At 35.0% G+C, this 22,128-nt stretch overlaps 1 protein-coding gene across 1 annotated transcript; it reads right to left on the reverse strand.

Moving 5' to 3' along the window:
• Positions 1–12,954: 12,954 nt before the first annotated feature.
• LOC7480155 (uncharacterized) lies at positions 12,955–20,763 on the reverse strand. The gene is made up of 13 exons (XM_024605466.2): positions 20,547–20,763; positions 20,297–20,455; positions 18,589–18,840; positions 18,355–18,474; positions 17,646–17,726; positions 17,255–17,350; positions 16,688–16,786; positions 16,339–16,392; positions 16,046–16,249; positions 15,118–15,243; positions 14,714–14,779; positions 13,941–14,237; positions 12,955–13,749 (listed from the first exon to the last, which is right to left on the reverse strand). The coding sequence occupies exons 1-13, from the start codon at positions 20,607–20,609 to the stop codon at positions 13,273–13,275; spliced, it is 2,094 nt and encodes a 697-aa protein (XP_024461234.2). The 5' UTR covers positions 20,610–20,763; the 3' UTR covers positions 12,955–13,272.
• Between the last annotated feature and the right edge of the window lie 1,365 nt (positions 20,764–22,128).

Raw genomic sequence — 22,128 nt, forward strand, 5'->3', positions numbered from 1 at the left:
AACAGTGTTCGGAATAGTTTTAATGTCCATTATGACATTCTCATAGGTTCAAAAAAATTTAAACGAAAAACATTGTTATTAAATTAAAAAATAAAGTTACTTTAATGCATCTTTTTTTTAAAAAAAATCTTGATCATGAACGTAAACTAATTTGGAAGGAATTATTATTGACAACACGATTCAAACTCGCAATGTTCATCCATCACCACATGCGCAATGAACATAAATTAATTTGGAAATCAAGAAACATTTCCGTAAATAAGCAAGGGAAAGGGAAAATTCAGGGCAAGGCAAGCGTTACAGGCCCTGCTGAAAGCCACAAATCCCAATGTTAACTAACTCTTTTTAGGTCACAACTCATGACAAGTAGTATTAATATATAGTAGCAATTATAATTACATTCCCCGCCTGCAATCTGCATTACATGTTGTCAACTTCCATTCTTGGTAAACCTCACTATTAAAGTAATTGAGATCAAATACAAAAAGGAGGCTACAATTCTGAATAATCTGTTTATTATGAATGCATTGTGTTAACCTAAATACAAATAAAGTATATATAGGTCAAACTGAAAGTACTATTCTACCCTTAATAAATAAGACTACATAAATATTATTTAACATCTCCCCTCAAACTCACGATGCGGCAGCTACAAGCATCGAGAGTTTGCCAACCAGAAAACGAAAACGAGAGATGGAATGCGCCTTGGTAAAGAAATCTGCAATCTGCAAGGAAGAAGGAACAAAAGGCAAAGCAATGGTGCCATGTTTGAGATGATGACGAGTAAGATGACAATCGATCTCAATGTGCTTAGTGCGCTCATGAAAAACCGAGTTATGAGCAATCTGAATAGAACTCTGGTTGTCACAATACATAGGAGTAGGATGAGAAAAGGAAATTCCCATATCAGCAAGTAACCAACGTAGCCAAACAATCTCTTTGGTAGTAGATGCCATGGCACGATATTCTGCTTCGGTGGATGATTGAGAAACAATAGATTGTTTCTTGCTCTTCCAAGAAATAAGAGAATCACCTAAAAAGATACAGAACCCGGTAACAGACTTGCGATCTGTGGGATCACTACCATGATCAGCATCAGAGTATGCACGCAACTCCAAGGAAGAGGTGGATGAAAGTAACAGACTTTGAAAAACTGTACCCCGAAGATATCGCAAAATACGAAGAACAGCTGCCCAGTGAACAGTAGTAGGAGAAGCAACAAACTGACTAACAACATGAACAGCATATGCAATATCTGGACGAGTAATTGTGAGATATACCAAACTCCCAACAATAGTACGGTATAAAGTAGGATCTATCAAAGGTAAACCATCAGAAGAAGAGTACCTCGCGTTGACCTCAATAGGAGTATCTACAGTCTTGTTATCAGTAAGTCTAGCTCGCTCAAGAATATCTGTAACATATTTTGACTGAGAAAGAAGGTAACCTCTAGGTGAGTATGCTACCTCAATACCTAGGAAATATCGAAGATAACCCAAATCCTTCATTTCAAATCGTCTAGCCAACTCTGTCTTCAAAACTGAAATACCATCAATATCATCACCAGTAATAATCATGTCATCAACATATAAAGACAGAATGATACGACCTGCATCAGTGCACTTAATAAAAAGAGCAGAATCATGACTGCTAGAAACAAAGCCAAGAGACGAGATCACAATAGAGAATTTCTCAAACCAAGCACGAGGTGCTTGTTTGAGACCATATAATGCTTTCTTAAGCTTACAAACATATCCAGAGTCATGTGAAATACCAGGAGGGGGTGCCATATAAACTTCTTCTTGAAGATCTCCATTCAAGAATGCATTTTTAACATCAAGCTGAGAAATATGCCACTGACGAATCGAAGCTACGGCAATAAGAGTACGAATAGTAGTCATTTTGGCAACCGGGGCAAATGTCTCCTCATAGTCCATACCATACTGTTGAGAGTATCCTTTTGCAACCAGCCTAGCTTTGTATCGCTCAATAGACCCATCAGAATTAGTCTTGATCTTATACACCCAACGACAACCAACAACACTCTTACCAGGAGGTAGAGGAACCAGATCCCAAGTATCTGTCTTATGCAAAGCAGAAAGTTCCTCATCCATAGCTTGCTGCCAAAGCGGATCAAGAATTGCCTCTTTATAGGAAGAGGGCTCAAAGAGACAATGAATAGAAGCTAAAAAGGAAGTAAATGATGAAGAATAACAAGAATAAGCAAAATCTGGTAGTTTTGTGGACTTACGAATGCGGATGGACTGACGTGGAGGTGGATCCACAATCTCAGATGAAGCTTGAGGGGCTGTAGATGAGAATGGAGCTTCAGATGTGCCAGAGAGTAAAGTACCAGTACCTGCAGAGTTATGAGTACAAATTGATTGAACATAGGGAGAGGTATCATTACCAGAATCCTCAGAAAAAGGATCTATATGAATAAGATCAGATTTTGTCAGGCTATGAGTAGTGGATGGAATAGAAAAGAAAGGTATATGCTCAAGGAAGACAACATGACGAGACACATAAAGTTTCTGAGTTATTGGATCAAAACAACGATACCCCTTTTTACCTTCACCATAACCCAGAAAGACACAAATAGCGGATCGAGAGGATAGCTTATTGCGTTCTACATGAGGACGAAGAACAAAACAAGTACAACCAAAGACTCTAAATGAGGAATAATCAGGGACATGCCCATATAGCTTTTCAAAAGGAGATAGACCCGAACTATGAGAAGATGGAATTGTATTAATCAAACTTACAGCAGTAAGAACAGCTTCTCCCCAAAATTCACTAGGAACAAAAGCAGACAACAAGAGAGAACGAGCAGTTTCGACAATATGCCTATGTTTTCTTTCAGCTACACCATTTTGTTCAGGAGTATCTGTACATGAAGTTTGGTGGATGGTTCCATCTAAGGCAAGCATTTGACAAAATTTATTAGAGGTGTATTCCCCACCCAAATCACACCTAAAGCATTTGATCACAGCAGAATGTTGAGTTTTGATAAGAGCTCGAAAAGCTGCATATATCTCAAAGAATTCAGAACGATGTTTCATTAAATAAACCCAACAATAACGAGTATGATCATCAATAAAAGAGACATAATATCGAGACCCTCCTTTTGTGGAAACAGGAGAAGGTCCCCATACATCAGAATGAATCAAATCAAATGGTGAAGATGAAACAGAAATACTTCGATTAAAAGGTAAAGCAGAAAATTTTGCCAGTTTACATCCACTACAATCAGAAATGTCACAAGTTTTCAAATTTCCTAAAGCTCCTGTGGATGCCAAAAATCTCAAACGAGAAGACGAAACATGACCTAGACGGGAATGCCATAAATAAAAACTAGAAGATGAAAGACTCAAACGAAAGGAAGACAAATCAGCAGTAGCAGCAGCAGCAGCAGCAGCAACTGGCACTTTTAACTCATCCAAAATATATAGCCCATTCTCCCTACGGCCTGTCCCAATCAGCTTCTGAGACTGCAGATCCTGTACACAACAAAAAGAACCAGAAAACATGACTAAATAATCACCAGAATCACATATTTGACCAACAGACGCAAGATTCAATTTGAGTTTTGGAATAAGATAAACATTAGGGAGAGACAAGTGAGGTGTGACAACAGAACCAACACCTGCTAAGGGCATAGGAGTGCCATCAGCAGTCATAACAGGAATGGAGGACAAAGGGGACACTGAGGTAAAAGATGAGGAATCTGGAGACATATGATGTGAAGCACCAGAATCCAAGACCCATACAGAGTGTGACATACCTGAGGAACTATGAGGCAACTGACCTATGGAAGAAGCGGACATTGCTTGTGGCTGCAAGGAGAGAAACTTCTGAAATTGCTCAGCTAAAGTATTAGGATCGGTAATAGAGCCTGGGGAAGCTACTGCTGCAGTATTGTGGTGTGGTGGTTTATAACCCTGAGGTGATCGATGAGCATTAGATTGTGACTGACTGCCAGACTTCCAAGCTTGATTCTGCTGTCTCAACTTAGGACACTGAGCCTTCCAATGACCTTTCTGCTTACAGAAACTGCACTCATCGAAGCCAACCCTTGTGTAAGGCTTGTTCTGATGATTAGAGAATGGCTTAGAAGGTACTGCTAGTACAGAAGGATTCGAAGCAGAAAGAATTCCCTTTTCAGAATAAGACTGAAGACGTATTTCTTCAGCCAATAACTCACTGACAACAGAGTCAACAGAGGGCAGTGGAGAACGATGCAGAATTGAACCTCTAAGTCCTTCGAAATCACTGCGAAGTGCTGTTAAAAATTGTACCAATCGTTGCTGCTCTCTACGTTCAATATAAGCACCACATGCTTTTAATTCTGCCGATTCTGTAAGAGCCAATTGATCCCAAAGATCTGTCATGGCAGAATAGAACTCCTGAATACTCATATTCTTCTGGTGAAGAGCTCGTATGTCATTCTCTAACTGATACTGTTTTGCAAAATTTGATTGCGTGAATAACCGTTGCAGATGATCCCAAACCTCCTTTGCTGTCTCATACTTTGCCAACTGTGTACCTATAGAATGCTCAACAGAATTGTTGATCCAAGTAATGATCTTTGCATTGTTTGCTTCCCATGTATCTATCGAGACAGTATCTCCTTCTTCAGTATTCTTAGGTACCACATAAGTTCCACTAACATATCCCCACATCTTCTTACCCTTAAGAAAATTTCTCATTACATAGCTCCAATACGAATAGTTCTTCCCATCCAACCTCACACTCACAGACTGAAGCGAATCATCTCTTTCAGTAGCCATAATCAACAATCACAAAGAACCAGAATGCAAAAGCAGCGGAAAACAAAATACCAAATTGCAGAAACTGAACAGAGATTGCAGAAACTAAACAAATATCTTCTCAAACTTATACGATTACTCCAAAACACAAAACAAATTTGCAGAAACTGAACGGAATTACCAAATTGCAAAAGCTGAAGGGAAGATGAAATACCAAAATAATTGCAGAAACTGACGAAATACCAAATTTTGCAGAAGCGGAAGACAAAATCTCACTCCAAAAAATTTTCGGGGCTCTGCCCCGAACCCCGGCAGGGGCGCGCTGCCCCCTGCAAACCCCCAGCCAACTCACCGCAGAGTTGGATCCGCGAAGCTGTGTTCGGGATTAAACCTCGTTCCATAAAACCAGCTCTGATACCATATTAAAGTAATTGAGATCAAATACAAAAAGGAGGCTACAATTCTGAATAATCTGTTTATTATGAATGCATTGTGTTAACCTAAATACAAATAAAGTATATATAGGTCAAACTGAAAGTACTATTCTACCCTTAATAAATAAGACTACATAAATATTATTTAACACTCACAACAGTACATGTTTTGGATTGTCCCTGTTCTCATGCGTGGCAGTTAAAAACCCAGTTTGTTTCATCCTTTAAATCAATTATAAATTATCTAAGAAAAAGAAAAGGAATTGCATGGTGGGATTTGTTCTTCTTCTGGTGATGAAGGGTTGAAAGTCGTTGTCGAAGCAATAAATGAGAGTGTTTGTTGAAGGTAACGAAGGGAGTGTCTGTGATATGGAGCAGTGAAGAATAAGGGCAAAAGATATGGTTGCTTCCTTCCAAGCTAGCTAGCGAAAGGAAACCCAAAAATAACATTCCTTTCCATTGATTTCCATGGCTGAACTGGAGGAATTAATGCTCATGTAGGGATTCTGATATGACTAGGAAATCCCGCATGCTCTCTGATCAGAGCTTACTTATGAGGACTTGGGAGGCGGATCAGCTCGCATGCATTCCTGTTTTGCCCCCACCATCCTCGTTTTATCCTTGACAATTTTGTTCTCGTGGGACCCTTGACAGTTTGCTCGCCTGAGTTCTGGCTAGAATGCTTGTTTATAAACGAGAATACATGGCTTGCTGGATAAAAAAAAATTGAATTGAGAATTTTCAAAATCTTGAATTAAATTGAACTAATGAGTCAGTTCATTTTGGTTTTACTTTGTTTGATTTGAATAGCTCGAATTTAAATTACGGGTCTTAAGTTAGACCAATGTTTTTTTTTTTATCTAGTTTGGTTTTTTATTTTAGTTTCTAAAATTTTAAATCAAAGCCGAACCGAACTGGATTTATTCTTAAAATTATTTATATGAAATTATCTAAAAAAATATAAAAGACCTATAAATTTTAAGTTAATTTTTATAAATATTCCAAATAATTTGGTTAATTTAGTCGGCATCTACTTATAATTAATGTATTATCATGTTCATCACAACTATAACCAAAACTAACTAATGATGCTGCTTCTCATGAAAAAAAAAAAAAAACTATCTAGTAGGTGGTCTAGTGATAAGACCTTGAGATCAAGAGGTTTGTTCCCTCTGTGATTGCTAATATGATGGCCACTAGAGGCTTACATAGTCGTTAGCTTCAGGGCTCATGGGATTAGTTGAGGTGCGCACAAGCTGGCCCGGACACTCATATTAATCTAAAAAAACAAAGAAAAGTTAGGTCAAACTAACATAACCAGCCAAAACAAGTATCATAGCTTAATTGAAAAGCTATTTTCAATCTACTTGTATGTACATTTAACTCAACTAAAAATTCTTGTTTTCATAATTTGGTTTTGAATTCAATATTGATGATATGTGTGTATGTCCATAGGTTTTTCAAAAGGTATTGCATCGATTATGAACGTGAGTTTAGCAATGTAGTGAGTTTTTTTTAAAATAATTGTTTTCTGAAAACCTACCATATTCAAATGTAAACACATATTATCATTGATAATGTCTGTTAGAATGCTAGTCATGTTATTCTACCCAAGTTTCTTGTTTAGTTGCTTATATCATTCCACAATTTTTCTTTTCGATCTACTAGTCAGAATATCTTATGAAAATTAGCAGAATTAAATTGGTTAATGTAAGCTAGATATATATAACTTTATTAAATGTGTATTGATTTGACTTTTGAAAGGTACAACATTGTGGCCTCCCTTCCATTTTAATTCTGTTTTTAATTGGAAGATGAGAAAATGGTAGGATTTTCTGTTTAATAATCATCCACAAACTAGAGGACAAAGGATTAATCTCTCAAAACCCTATTCATTTTGCCAATAAAAAATTAATGGAACTCCAGTTATAATTATAAGAACATCTGATTGTCAACCAACTTCAGATTCCATGACTTCAATTGGATTAAAATGATAAGACACTGGACTATATTATATTAAATAATAATTTAAATAGATTACCTTTATGGTTCCAATTTAATTTAATTTAATTTACTCTCTTAGATCAAGTCCGGTCGGTCGCTTGATTAGTTGATTTAAACTCGGAAATATATTTTCTTGTACACATTCCTTTTATGTACGCATTTTAGCCAGGAGGGAGTACTGTAAATCATCTCTTAGCCTTTCTGTTTCTTAACAATAGCTAAACTAAGAAGCCTTAACAAAATCATAGTTAGTTATTAAACCCAATAAGATTAATCGGTGCATGACATGAGTTATGGGTTGGTCTAGATTAATATTTTTTAAAAAAATTAATAAAATATAATTTAAAATTAATAAATAAATAAATTGGATTTTGACCGAGTTGACTTTTAATTACATTCAACCCTTTTTAGAAGGAGGGTCGGTTAGGTCCTGAATTAATCTATCGAGTTAAGTCGGGTTTCAAATTATAGTTGGTTATAATTTGTAGTTTTTCTTGAACATATTTTTTTAACCCGCAATCGCAAAAGCTATTACCATACCAAAGACACTTCAAGGTACTTGTTTGATATCGTGATAGCTTCTGCTTTTTAAATTGTTTTTTTACCTGAAAAAGCATTAAATCAATGCATTTCTTGGTGTTTTTCAATAATTTTAATGTAATGATGTAAAAAAAATTACAAAGAAAAAAATCATTTTAATATAATTAAAAAGTATTAATAAAAATATCATACACGGCTATGCTAAACAAAAACTATTCATGTTATTATTCAAAATTCAAATTTTAAAAAAGTTCATTAAATAAATTATTGTGAATGTACTAATTATGACGTTAATATCGTGAATGTACTGCGAATGGTGCGAATTATTTGTTTAAAACTTGATTTAAAAGTAATTTATGGAAATTCTGTTCTAAGATCTCGATGATTAGAAAAAATAAAATAAAAATAATCCCAAGCTCAACAAGAAGTCATATATATAGTAAATTGAAACATACTATTTCATGACATGCGTAGTGTTGATTGATTTCAACCCCCAACTTTTCCAGAAATGGTTCAAAAGAAAAACCTCGAAGCTTTTCATAAGATCATCCACTTAGATGAACAATTCATTCAAGAAATTCACAACATGTGGCTGTCTCTCACGAGATCTTCAATAATATTGTAAGCTTATGAGAAGTGACCCCCCCCCCTACTACGAAGCCAAAGATGTAATTAGGACCACCATTTTTTTTCACTTTTATGCCTAATTTACTTAATGCCCTATGGTGGCCTTGGCATATATCGGCTGTGGGGGCATGCCTTCATTTATGCAATGCTTACTAGCTTGTTGATTATTATTCGAACGAGACTCTCAATAGTCACCATGTGATGCAGCCCGTGACTTTACCCATTTGCATGAGAAAGATGCTCTTGGCATCAAGCATTCTATCTTTAGTCTCTGGGTTAATTCCCCTTTTATTATGCTAATCTGAACTACTTTGAATTGAATTCGGGAAATGCTTAATTCATAAGCATAATTAAGAAATTAGTAATTAATATCAAGGTCTAATTAAGGGTCTATAATTCAAAATCTTAGAAATACTATGAATTAGTGATACACTATTAATTTCAATTATCCATTCTAAAATAAAGTTAATATACATCAAGTATTTGAAATACTATGAATTAGATTTTTAACAATTGAAATCAATGGTTCAGATTTTTCTAGCACAATATCTAGTCTAATATTTTTATTATTATTGCATCTTGAATATACACGAAAGGGGGTTCGTGATATTTTCTTAAAGGTGATAAAGTTTACATGAGACTTTCAAATTGCAGATAATATCATGATCAGCAATATTGTCGCTCCATCATGTACTGATAATGACGACTCTACGAGCTAACTATACAATGAATTGTAGGCTGCCTTTACAGGAAGCATTATCATAATAAGTGAAAGAACATGGGAGTCATCTTTGCCACTCGTGCGGTGGGTTAGCCTCTGACCCCAGAGGCGTATTACATCAGCACCTGACTTGCCTGTTGCAGTTCCCATCTCAAGTTCAAAGTTTTAGGCGGATGGCTACACGGCCACATTGCTGTGATCAAGAGGTTCTTGATGCTCCTTCCATGCATGTCTTTAATTGGTTCAGGGATCTAAGGAGTTGTGTAGGGTTACTTTAACCCATCATGAGCTACAAATCCAGTTAAATTATGATTTCGGAGGAAATTCTCTAGGAGAACTACCAATAACTAGTTCGAGTCTCTCTTTCTATCATGCTTTTGGGAAGTTGAACCGATCGAATGGTTTCATATTTGGATCCACGGTCTCTTCGACGAGCTAGCTACCTGCCCACGAAGAGAAATTTCCATGGCTTCCCTGGCATGACCTAGCTAGTTGTAATGACCTAGTTGTGGTGGTCTCCGCATACATGGTGCCCTTCAAGTCTTTAAACTGATCGATCCCCACTATAGTAATCAAGGCTAAAAATAATGAAGTAGCTAGGGTAATTGACTTGCTCGTCCTTGTGCCTAATTCACTTTACTAGCTAGCACTATTATGGAGTAATTATAGTGATGTGGACGTGATTGTGCTTTACATTCGGCTAGTTTTTGGTTTGAGATCAAAAGTCATGTCCAAATCCAAAATTCTTAATCCTTATGATTAAGTCAAATTAAAAAACTCGCTTAACCAAAACATTAAGATAGCAATCTTAGTTGACTCAACATCAGCTGGCAACCATCTAAAAGTCTTGATCAGATTAATACACATTTATGATATAGGGTTTCTAGCAAAAAATAAAAATAAAAATCAATGAGGTTTTTTTATATATTTTTTTTAATTTTTAATATCAACATATTAAAATTATTTAAAAAATAGGTTGAACTATAAAAACAAATACATATTATCTAATCTCTTGCTTAGCAATGGTATTAATTGCCAATGAGTTCTTAATTTAATCTGCAAGATTAATTGTCTTCTTTCCTTAATAATATATTTTCTTCAAAGAGGTCTACCTCTCCTTTGTATAATAATAAAAAAAAAAAAAAGGGTTAATGTTTGCGAGGTTATTTACTCTTGACTTCGTGTTTAAAACGTTTTTTTTTTTAATATTTTATATGACTTTGTAACATCATACTGTTAGGACCGGTGAGTGAGGATGTTAAATGTTATCATTGAGTCTATAAAATTAATATGAAATGCGTCCAAATCAATAAAAACTAGAAAAAATAAAAATAAGATTAATGATAAATAAACGAACGGGAAAAAAATTGAATATGTTTTTTGTGTGTTTATATTATGATTTGAATTGGAGATACAAAAAACAAACAGGAAAAAATGAATTTTTAAAAAAAAACTACAAAAGTAAAAGGAAAAGAAAATGAATAAAAAACTACCACAATATAATCACAATTTGTTTTTTCTAATTTTCATAGTTTTTCAATTAAAAGTATACGATATTCCAAAAATGAAATAAGATTTTTCTGGGTGTCATCCGATTTTATTTATTTTCACTTTTTTTCTAATTTTATTATATTTTCAGTTGATTTGTTTAATATTTTATTGGATTGGACACATGACAATTTTGTATACTTCACGACAATGTTTAATATCATCGATTCTATAGAAAGAAATAACAAAGATAAAAAAAAAAAACAAATATTTATAAGAATAACAACAATAAAAAAGAGTAGAGAAACATTTTAAACACAAAAAAAAAAAAAAAAAAACAATACAGGAACCTTCAAGCATTAACCCAAAATGAAAATGATAAAAAAGAAAATTACAATAGTAACCCAATTCTTCAGTCTTCACTTAATAGAATTTTACAATTACAAAGATAAAGCTAAACGTCCATGGATTGATTATCAAAAGTCCTAAAGTGGAGATGTACATCGTTTTCATGACAAAAGATCAACGAGTAAATGATTACCACAACCTTATAGTTATAGTCTAGAAACAAACACATGGCACCCCATAATTTAGGCTATTAAAATAAATCAAAGTATTATTGACACTAATTGTAGTCTAAGTACGTTCCTAAGATTGTGCTTGATTTTGAGGTGTGAATTTGTGTTTTTAAAGTGTTTTTTTTTATTTTAAAAAATAAATTAATATTTTGTATGTGTTTTTAATGATTTTAATATGTTAATATAAAAAATAATTTGATATATTTTCAATTAAAAAACATTTTAAAAAAAACATTTATATCATATTATCAAACACAATAAGGTAGTGTTTGATATTGTAGTAACGATTGCTTTTCATAGTATTTTTTTCTTGTAAATACATTAAAATATTATTTTTTATTTTAAAAATTTTATTTTTTTAATATTAGTATACTAAAATGATTTAAAAACACAAAAAAAAATTATTATAAAACAAAAAAAAATCTTTTTAAAAAACAATATCACCGCAAAGAAAAACGCAGACTATGTCTATGAAAATAATTGAAGAGCAAGTAATAGGCGTGTAGGAGAAATGAAGGAGTTGTCACCGATGGAACTTTCATCATTTCGAAGGTTGCCTCGATTGGACAAGCAAAGCATAAATACCATCCAATATAACCCTTTGTCTCGGTGCTTGGTGAAAGTGATGCACCGCCTAAAATAGTAAGATGGCACCATCACCCTTTTTTCTCACATCCATTCTCTTTTCTCACATTATATTTTATATTAATATATGCTCATCATGCCACCATCAAGCCCTTTTCTTCTCGCAAATAGTGCCCTGATTTTTTTAATGTGCCTAATTTTCAATTGATGGTCTAATCCATTTTGCATAACTGTCTTGATTGAACTTGGTGGTGTTCTTTATTGGTTAAAACTTGGCATCCTCCTCTAGAGCTCATGGAGGGTAGAATTAGCATGTCAAACTTTTGCCCCGTTTGATTGCACGGCCAAGCCACACTAAAAGCATCATTCGATGTTTTTAATGCGGCCAACCGTGCATGGCAGCCTAATGATGTCTAAATATACTTTTAGAAAATGAGTTTCCAACTAGTGGCAATTCCTAACAAAGCAAGAAAGAAAAAAGGGTACGAATATTTGTAGAGCAAAAAAAAGAAAGAGGGTGGAATATTTGGAGTTTCAATTTTCCCATGAGACTGCCAGGCAGAGAGGGAACAGCATACATCAAAGAAGGTTGCTTCACATGAGGGGCAAGTTCATGTTGTGGATGCTCTTTTTCTTGTTTACTACCTAGATTTCATTTGATTGAAAAGAAAAGAAAAAAAAAGAAGGAATTCTCAATCTGTGCGTGGCTGGCAATCATTTGACATACCAGTTAGCCCAGTACCCCACTACACAATTTAATGCCCTTGTCACCATGTCCATCATCGTACAGATTACAGTCCCTAAGATGGTGTCTTTAAGTTCTTAACCATTAAAAGGGTTCTTGAAGGTTACGTTCTGAATTTAATTAAATACGTAAATCTTACTCACCTCAGAGCACTCGATCTCTTTTCGTTGATGATGGATGTCCCTTCCTATCCTTTTGACCGACAGCCCTAGGAATCCACCAAGTACGAACTTGTTAGCTCAATGCTTACCTTTCCAGTTTAAAATCAGAACATTTTTTTGCTTTATTAAAGGACATCGAGAAGGATGCAAAAGTGTGTTTTCTGCACAATCGAACGAAGAAAGCAAACCTCTCGTTATCACTCTAGCTTGATGACAGACAATGCATTCAAGACCATCATCCAGGCCGATATTTCTGACAGTGATTTGCAACGTTTAAGATGTACGGTAAATAGGAAATGCTCGAAGCAAAAATGAAAAGTTGCTTTCACTACAAGTTTATACAAACATTTCCTAAAATCCATGTAAAACTCAGTCAGAGGAGTCCCCGATGTTAACAGTACACATTTTACAGTAAGATCTGGGGGATATTCAGGGGAAGGATATCAATCCTATGAAGCCCATCGAATCCTTTTAACCCTTTACCTCGCATTTCTTTGATCAGTTGGCCTGTTAGGCGGATTAAAAGGACTGTTCGACGACTGTACCTTGATGCCCAATATTTTTTCCCGTTTCTTTCAAAGGCCAAATGATCTTCAGTATCACAAGTATAAAACTGTCTTTCATCGAAGACCAGATGAAGCGCGTGGTTTCCCCTTTATGGAGTTTATGTGTTGGGTGACAAAGATAACTCCCATCACAATTAAAAGGCAACCGACCAGTGTGCTGAAGAAGAGGGCACCTGGTGACCTAGTCTGGACAAAGCCATACACCCCATTTGATGTCACAACAATTAGGTCGGTAAGGCCGTCATTTGTGAAATCCTCACAGATCAGAGCATGGGTGGGTGGTGCAGGAAGATCAAACGATGTCTGGACACTTCCTCCAGGAGATATAACTGCAGCCTCTTGATCACCAGCTGCGAGGATCATTTGTTGATTGTCATGTGCACGCAAAGAGAATGCCTTTAATGTGGGGACCACCATACCACCTTCCATCATCCCTGATGGAGAAGGAAGATTTGACCATGTAGCGCCTGTCAGTATTTGCCATTGCCAAACAGCATCGTGGCCATGCAGGCCAGGAGAGTATGATGTCACCTGAAAGAAATGGTACACTTCTCAATCTTGTTGCAATTAACAGGGCAAAGGCACGAGTGTGTTTACTACAGCATTTGACCACCTCCCCCCCTCTCCCAAAACCAAAGAGCTGATTGTTAAATCAGATACTGCAGTAAAGGTGACGGACAAACACTATCTAGACAAGAAGCTAGGTCTAGATTAGAACATACCTCCCCTCGATTTGTTAAGAAGACAACATCACCATGACTCCCCTTGCGATGCCTATGGCCATCACTTCTTGGGATGAGAATAGGGGTTGCCACCTCTAAAGAAGATACATCAGTTCGACCAAAATTTCTGCCGAAATCTCCATGTTGGAATAAGTTAAATGGCGAATGATGACATATAGAAGCATTAAAAAGTTGCTCTCGTACTGGTACACCTGAAGTTGCAACAGCCCAACAAGGTTGCAGCACTTCCATTGCTCCACTAACGACAGTCTTCTCAGCTCCATTTCCCCCAACAGCCTGAAAAGAGGAAATGTTAACCATTATAATGAACACACGTATATCAAGCAATTTTACCCACCCCCACCACTTATTTATAAGCAAAAAAAAAGGTTAAACAAATATAGTTCTCTGATTGGCCATGGATCTAAAACAGTGAATAGCACAGATGTATACAGTTGGCATTTCTCAATCTCATTTTTAATTACCAATCACAACAAGCTGTATTGCTGTGGTCTGGGTAAAATGAGAAATGTTTTTGTGGCACATAAACAACAACATTCATGACCAGTGACGAAGATTTATGGCATATTATGTAATAAATATTTTAGAAAGAGCACATTTGGAATGTTGAACATAATGTAGGCAAACGGTGACCGGCCATGAAGGCTCTTTGGGCGCTGCTCCTTCTCCTTGTCTCTAGCCACGAGACAGTTGAGAATAAACTCATAGTTTTCATTTATGAATTGCCTTGGATGAAAAAAACAATTGCACACCTGGACATGATCTAGGACTCCATCACCGTTGATATCAGCATGAAGGCCACCTTCTTGAAGATGAAGCTGATTGAAGCAATGAATTTCATCGAACTTGTTAGAACTGCCTTGATAATTAATATAATAAGCAGTCGAAATTGTTTCAGTTAACCGAGCACATTCAACTTTCATTTCACATGAATAAGCAGTGGGTGATACAGCACAAGGGTTTTTAAGAACAAATATCTAAAAGAAAAGGGTTGGGCATTCTTGCTCTAATAGCAACATTTATGTCTGATGTAGTGTTTAACAGCAAGAAGATGGCCAACGCATAACAAGGGAGCCATTTACCAGCTATCAATAGCTATACAATATTCTTCCAAATAAACTACATGATGGCACAATGTCACATTTTTAACATTTACCTTACAAAGGGTGCGGCCAGATGCCAAATGAATAGCTTCTATCCCTTCTTTTTGGTGAGCCACAACAACATTAGGAACCCACCAAAGCTGAGTGTAGTTTGTTATGGTAGGAATATATTGTGATGGCTGCAGCAATGAAGTATAACAAACAATCATCATTTATCAAACAATGGATAGGTAAATTTTGTGGTTGGCTCATACAGATTTGATGCACTGCAACACAATGCCAACATATAGCAAAGGTAAGCTAGAAATTGCCTATGGAACTCTATTTGTTTTTCACCAAAGATCTTCTTTCAACAAGTAAAAGATTCATATAAAAGCACAAAACAAGAATGGGGAAACAATCACTACTGAAAAGTTTCAGACCTAATTCTTAAACACTTGATAGAATAGACACAGAGTTATTCAAATTCACAATTCACAAACATTAGCAACACAATGCCTTTCCAAACAATGGAAAAGTTAAATCCACATCACTTCTTGTTCTAGTACCAGTATTTCCAACTAAGGGGAGTTACTATTTCAGTAGCCTCCAACCATACTACAGAATAGGAAGCAGATATGTTTTTTCAAAGGATTTCACACTTGAGTGGTAAAAAAATTGTATCATAGACACGTCATCACGATTTCAAATTGCATTGAGCAAAAGATAAAAAATAGCCAAATTTTAATGTGGAAAGTAAAGCAGATTATTTAAATGAAGCATGGGATTACATGCTAAAAGGTACAAGCTTGAATACATGACATATTTTGATCCTCTTTCAAAGGCATGTGATGTGTAATAAATTCTACCTAAGCTTTTGGAGCAAAGATATATCCATCCAGGAAGAAAGCCGATGGCATATGATGGAGGTTGCTATTGGCAAGAATCCAGGGTCATTCAAAATCTTGTATAAATGCATTTACTGATGTGGTCAGATCTTACCTTCTTTGATTTTGTTGAGCTAGCATATTTTGCAGCTTTCCCAATCAGGTTTGAAATTTTCTTTGTCGTGTCTTTTCCAGGAGGATGGTTTTCCTCAGGCTTGTGGAAAGGGTAGTTTGAGTTCTTTCCATTTGATTTTTTTGATGTTTTTCTTTTGTGGCGCCTAAAGTGTGATAGCTGCAACACAGTATCTTCTCTCCTATCCTGACATAAAGATGAAGGAATGTCCGGTGAACAACTCCCTCATAACAAAAACATGATCATAAATTAATTGGATTAAGAAATATAATTACCCAGTGATGTGGCATAACTCCAAGGATTGATTCCCTAAACTCCCTGCATTCAAACTAAGGAGTAACATGCCTCAGAAAGCTTATCTTAAAGAAAAATCATCAGTATAAATGGAGATAATCTGAAGCTTATCCTCTTTTTCTAAGTAAATCTTTTAGCGGGGTTCATTTTAGTTTCTTTTTCTTTTTCTTTTTCTTTTCTTTTTTGGGGGTGTGGGCATGAGTTGAAATTGACTTGAAAGCAATCTAAATTTAATGACATTCTCTTTGACAATTATGAAAGATCAATTCTTCTAGATTTTATCAATAACAAGAATGTAAGGTTTTTTATCTGCATTGAGTTGAAAGCTACCTCTCCAGGATGACGACTGTTTAAAGCATGCACATCAAGCTTGTAGTTATGCTGTGGAATCAACTGTGATGCAGCATCTGAAGACTCTGCTTCAATGTTCTACATACACCAAAACAGAAACCTCAGTAACACAAAGGGAGAATACATTTCATAGCAGAACCATAGAAATACTAATCAACTATGTTCGAATACGGATGACACCTGCCCAAATTAATGCTCTCAAATTGACATAGAATTTCAGAACCCACGTGGATGATGCATTAGAGGCATACATTCGTAGATATTTTACAGCATAAACCCATTTGGAGCACTCCTCATTTTGTTCAATTATCACTTATGATAATATATAGAACACATAAAACTTAAAGTTCTTTGAAGGACAAATGGAATTTGTGCATGACTCAGCAGCAACATACCAAGTCATTCACAACCATGTGAATAAAAAGTAAGAATCATGAATCAGGAGGACAGTTCATATAACAATTGACAATAAACTGAAATTAGTAATACCCACCATGAGATTCAATGCAAGAAAACTAAAGAACAAGTATACAGAATTAAGGTCACCTCATTCTTTCTACTCCATCGAACGGTACCAGTTCGACCAGCAAAAGCATACAAGGCAAAATGGCGTAAATTCACAGTTCCAGAGTTCTCTGATGGCTACAAAGGATACAAAAATCAATGTGTTAATACCCAGCTGCCAGAAATAAATGAAAAGGAGAACGACATGAACTTGCACACAAAATTTAGTAGGTTGGCCCACTTATGGATCAACAAATACCATCACTTCAGGATGTTTTCAATAGTAAATACTAATGTCCTGATAGTTGTTGCTAGGTTTAAACAACAATAGTTATAGTTTTTTTTTTTTTTTTGGAAAGAACAATAGATATAGCTGCAAGGCTGTAAATCACATTATCAAAAGAATACATGAATAAGCCATAAATGTCCATACCTCTTTCTCACCAGCACTTCTTCTATGCTGCTCAGCATTTTTCTCTGCCATGCCGATTTCTTCAAAAGGATCTAAATAATTCTGAGATGGCAACATAAAAGGCATACATGAGTGCATTGTATAGGAATGAAATTCATGACACTAACATCATACAATCTAATGGCACATCTATAAAATAGCTGATGCAAACAAGTTGTGGAAGGAAGCTTGGTTTCTATCTATCAAAAGACATAAGATTACAGACCCAAAGATTCTACAATCTAAATTAAGCACAAGAACAGCACTTAGAAAAGAAAATTGATGAAGCAAGCCTGAGCTTATTTCAAACTTCAACATGCCAAAAAACTTTATCCATTCCTGTGAGGTTTTAATGAAAACTAGCAATATTAGGAGATGCTTCCCAAGCATCAGATTTCCACAGCTGTGAGGTATTACTTCCAATTCTACCTTGAAAAAATTGAAGCCAATACATCAAACATGCTATTAAGTCATTGGTAATCATTAAAATCAGGATTATGATATGTTCCCATGTTTAAGATTTAAATGCATAAACAAGGGAAAAAGGTTTTGAACCATGTAATTAACTTTCGAACACAAATAAGTAAGTACTTCTCATAAGACAATTTCTTTTTCCCAATAAGACAATCAAGCAACTGGAAGTTGGATAAATGTAAGAAATACTAGGAATGAAAAATCACAACTAACATACATGTGGCTGCACTTCCATTCTCCCACCAATAATAACCAATCCCATATCCCCGTGCTTCAACGTATAGTTACTTATCGATATTGCAATCTCCCTATGATGTGCATTATGTGGAAAATCCTCCTGTACCAAAAAAAAAAAGCCAACTTATTTCATTTTGCAAGATGGACAAATAAAATGGGAAATAGCAAGCAAGCAAATATTCAAAACTACTAATGATATAAACTTTCACACAACCTGCACATTAGTTTCCCAAAGCTTCTTAAGGTTATGATCAAAGCACATAACAGACCACCCTGAAGTAACAACAACCAAAACTTGCTTTAACGGGTGTCCTTCCTTATATCTCCTCTCAATAACACCAGTCGCCATAGCTACTGCACGTCTACCAGTCGCAACCCGTGTTTTATCAGGCAATAGTGATAGTTCCGTCAACAATCTCGTTTCACTAAACCCCTCATCTACTCGCCTTGAATGTGGCTCCAATACCTATACACATACATACAAGCACAAACTCACAATTAATAACATAAAAAAGTGTCATCAAAAGAACACCACACGCTCGTTCTGAAAAAAAGAACAAAATTAAGCAACTGTAGTTTTCACAATTTGTGAAAAATATTAAATTGAAATAAATACACAAAACTGACAATTAATACATGAACCACATGCCATCCCTTTCAAAATCAGGCAGTTTCCAAAAAATTGTGCAAAAAACATTATCAAAAGAGATGCATTTGGCAGCTCTAAGTTAAAAGTTAGTATTTTATCTTCTTTACTAACTTTCCATGTCAGCAACCTTATTCATATGTGGATTTAAAAAACAAATTTCTAGGGTTATGTTGTTTAAAATGCGTCGCCCCAAAACAAGATAAATAAACTGCCTCTATCTTCCATTTCTTTCAAAAGAAAGACTTGGTCTTTCTTTTTTTCTTTTCCTTCTCTCAATGGTACTTTTCCTATTGAGAAACCTTTTCAAACTCTAAAGTAATGAAAGGATTTTCCCTTCCAACCTTTTTATTAATTTTTTGCAACCTCCTCTTTCTGGTTTATTTGCAACAACGCCTCTTTTAGGGTTTGTTTTGACTCAATGTATCCTGTCATTTTATTTGTTACAAGTGAACGGGTGTTTATAACTATAACTGTTAGATTGAGTTCTTTTAAAGGATACATATGCAGGCACAATACGTATGCAAAAGAAATTTCAAATCAGTTTCTCTTTATCTCTTCTCTTCCTCCGCCACTACAAAAACAAATTACATAAGTTACACATAAAAAAATTTATCATTATTTGAGTTTTATTTCATTTGTTCTTGGAATTTATGGTTGATTTGGGAGTAGAACTAATATGTATTGCATGATGAAGCAGCAACCATGAGAGATCTCTCTATAGATTTAGTTTTTCCTTCTAACGTTTTCATGCTTTAAATTATAATTTTTGTTTACTTACTACTAAGAGGTTGTTAATTATTCTATGTAAAGGCCTTTTATTCATAACATCCTTGGTGGGTCTCATAGAAAGAATGATATTGAGAAGGCAACACAAGAGCTCTTAGAAGCAGTGGTGGCAAGATGTGACTTTTCTTTCGTTTACAACATTTTTCCTCCTTTTTTCGGTTAAAGTAATGGTTGGATATGTGAAAACAAATGATGTTATAATGGATTACACATACAAATAACATCTTGTTGTTCAGGGTAAGCATGAATAAATCATTGCTAATATTGATAAGCATAGTCAAGCGCCAAGTACGGTAGCATAGCAGACACTTGGATCCACGATTAAAAAATTAAATTATGCTATTTGACCCAATTTTTAGTTTATTTTTACTAATATTTGCTTAACGTCATGCATAGTAGAAAAATGTTGAGATATATAAATTAGTATATTCACGTAGTTTATGTAAAGCATTCATCACATGAGTTTCTTAGTTATAGTTAATCATACCAGGATTTTAGCGTCGTGAGTGGCGACGAGGATTTCTTTCTTGCCGTCTCCGTTAAGATCGGAAACAATCGGCGGGGGAAGACGGTCGGTCTCGTATTTGATTGGATAATCGTCGGTTAAATGGAACCATGCCTCTCTAAAAGAGAAATCTCCTTCGTGCTGTATATAAAAACAAAGAATCGGTGTTAGTTAGGGTTAGAAATAGCGATTACTGTCAAAATTTGTGGGTTAGGGTTTAGAGAGAGCAGACCTGGAGAGAGAAGAAGATGGCGAAGGCGGAGAGCATGAGAATGGCTAGATCGCGTTTTCTCATTTTGAAGGGAGTTCGATTCTCTTCTTCAGTTGATAGATCAAGAGTGAATTTTGATCACTCCATTACAGCTCTCCGTGATGATGCAGAGCAAGAACAAAAATGAAAAGAACTGGAGCTTCGGGTTCGTACAAAACCGTGTCAGAAATTTAGCTGACTGGAAAGGTTTTTTCTTAAAATGTAAACTATACGTCGTTTGGAAATGGATAAAATTTATTGAATGTTTGAAACGACATGTCTTCTGTCATAATCGTATCAGACCCCACTCCGGCCTAATGACTGGGTTGCTGGTCAGGGTTTTGGCCATTGCATAAACCCAGTTTTTTTTTTTTAAATAAAACTATGGATAAAATAATTTTAAGTTTTTTTTATTAATTTATTTTAAAATAATGTTTGAGATTACGATAAATATTAATTTTTTAAAAAAAAGTTTTTAAAAAAATATATTAAATATTTTTTTTAAAATTTTTATAACAACATATAAAAATTATAAAACACTAAAAAATATTAGTTTAATAATTTTTGAAGTTAAAAATATTTGTAAAAAGTATTTAAGAGCTTTTTTTAAAAAAATATTTTTGAAATAAATTGAAAATTTGTTATTTTTCTTGCTTAAAATTAAATATATTTTATATATTTTTAAATCATTTTAATATGTTAATATCAAAAATAAATTTTAAAAATATCAAAAATAAATTTTAAAAATATAAGCCTCCAAATATCTACGAAATTTAATTCTGGTTTTGTCTGCAATTCAATCTAGAACAAGAGTATTAATTGATTGTGAAATTAAAATATTTTATTATCATCCAATGGTAGTAGCATTATCTTAATTGGACAATTAACTTAATTACTAAATTAACAACTTACAAACAAAAAATTAAGCAATACGTACTAACCATTGGATCGCCAACAATGAATGGCCAAGATCAACCATTGTCTTGTATAAATGCACTCACATGCTCAAACATCAAGACAGTATTAAGGTGAGAGTAACTCTTTAATTCTCAAACTCCAACAAACACTATCTAAATACACACTAACCACCAGTTCATCGCTTCCTCCTGAGCATGCATTCATCGGCAACATAAGAACATAAGAAAGGTCGTGCATTTTCTCATCAGTTCTAATTAATGCATATTTTTCATCACAGAAAGATATTTGTAGTGAAGAGGAGGATATGGTACTGATACTAGCCCAGAAAGAAATAGGGAACAAGCGGGCAGAAATTGGCGAAAGATTGCCAGGGAGAACTGAAAACTCTATCAAGAACCACCGGAATGCAGCTAAGACAAGGCAATATTGCACCTCCAGCAGAAAAGAATCGCTCCAGGTATCCAAAATGCTCCCTCCTGCAAGAGTATATCAAGAGCTTGAACTTAGACTCAATTCCTAAAGTGAAACGGCGTCAAAGGAGAAGGAGAACTGCTAAATATTCTGATGCCAAGGCTGCAGGTAGTAGAACTGCTGCAATGAAAGAACCAAGTGATCAGCAGCCTCAACAAGACCTGGCCCTCTGTGA

This window comes from Populus trichocarpa, chromosome 7, assembly GCF_000002775.5.
Source record: "Populus trichocarpa isolate Nisqually-1 chromosome 7, P.trichocarpa_v4.1, whole genome shotgun sequence".
Taxonomy (NCBI): Eukaryota; Viridiplantae; Streptophyta; class Magnoliopsida; order Malpighiales; family Salicaceae; genus Populus; species Populus trichocarpa.

Bases quoted from the DNA above. Each gene is read 5' to 3' on its own strand.
- LOC7480155 (XM_024605466.2), bottom strand. From the start codon at position 20,609: ATGAGAAAACGCGATCTAGCCATTCTCATGCTCTCCGCCTTCGCCATC. The intron at 17,351-17,645 runs GTATGGACATTT...TATCCTTTGTAG, and splicing joins GAAGTGCTGGTGAGAAAGAG to CCATCAGAGAACTCTGGAAC. The intron at 14,238-14,713 runs GTGTGCAATTGT...TCCTCTTTTCAG, and splicing joins GAGTCCTAGATCATGTCCAG to GCTGTTGGGGGAAATGGAGC.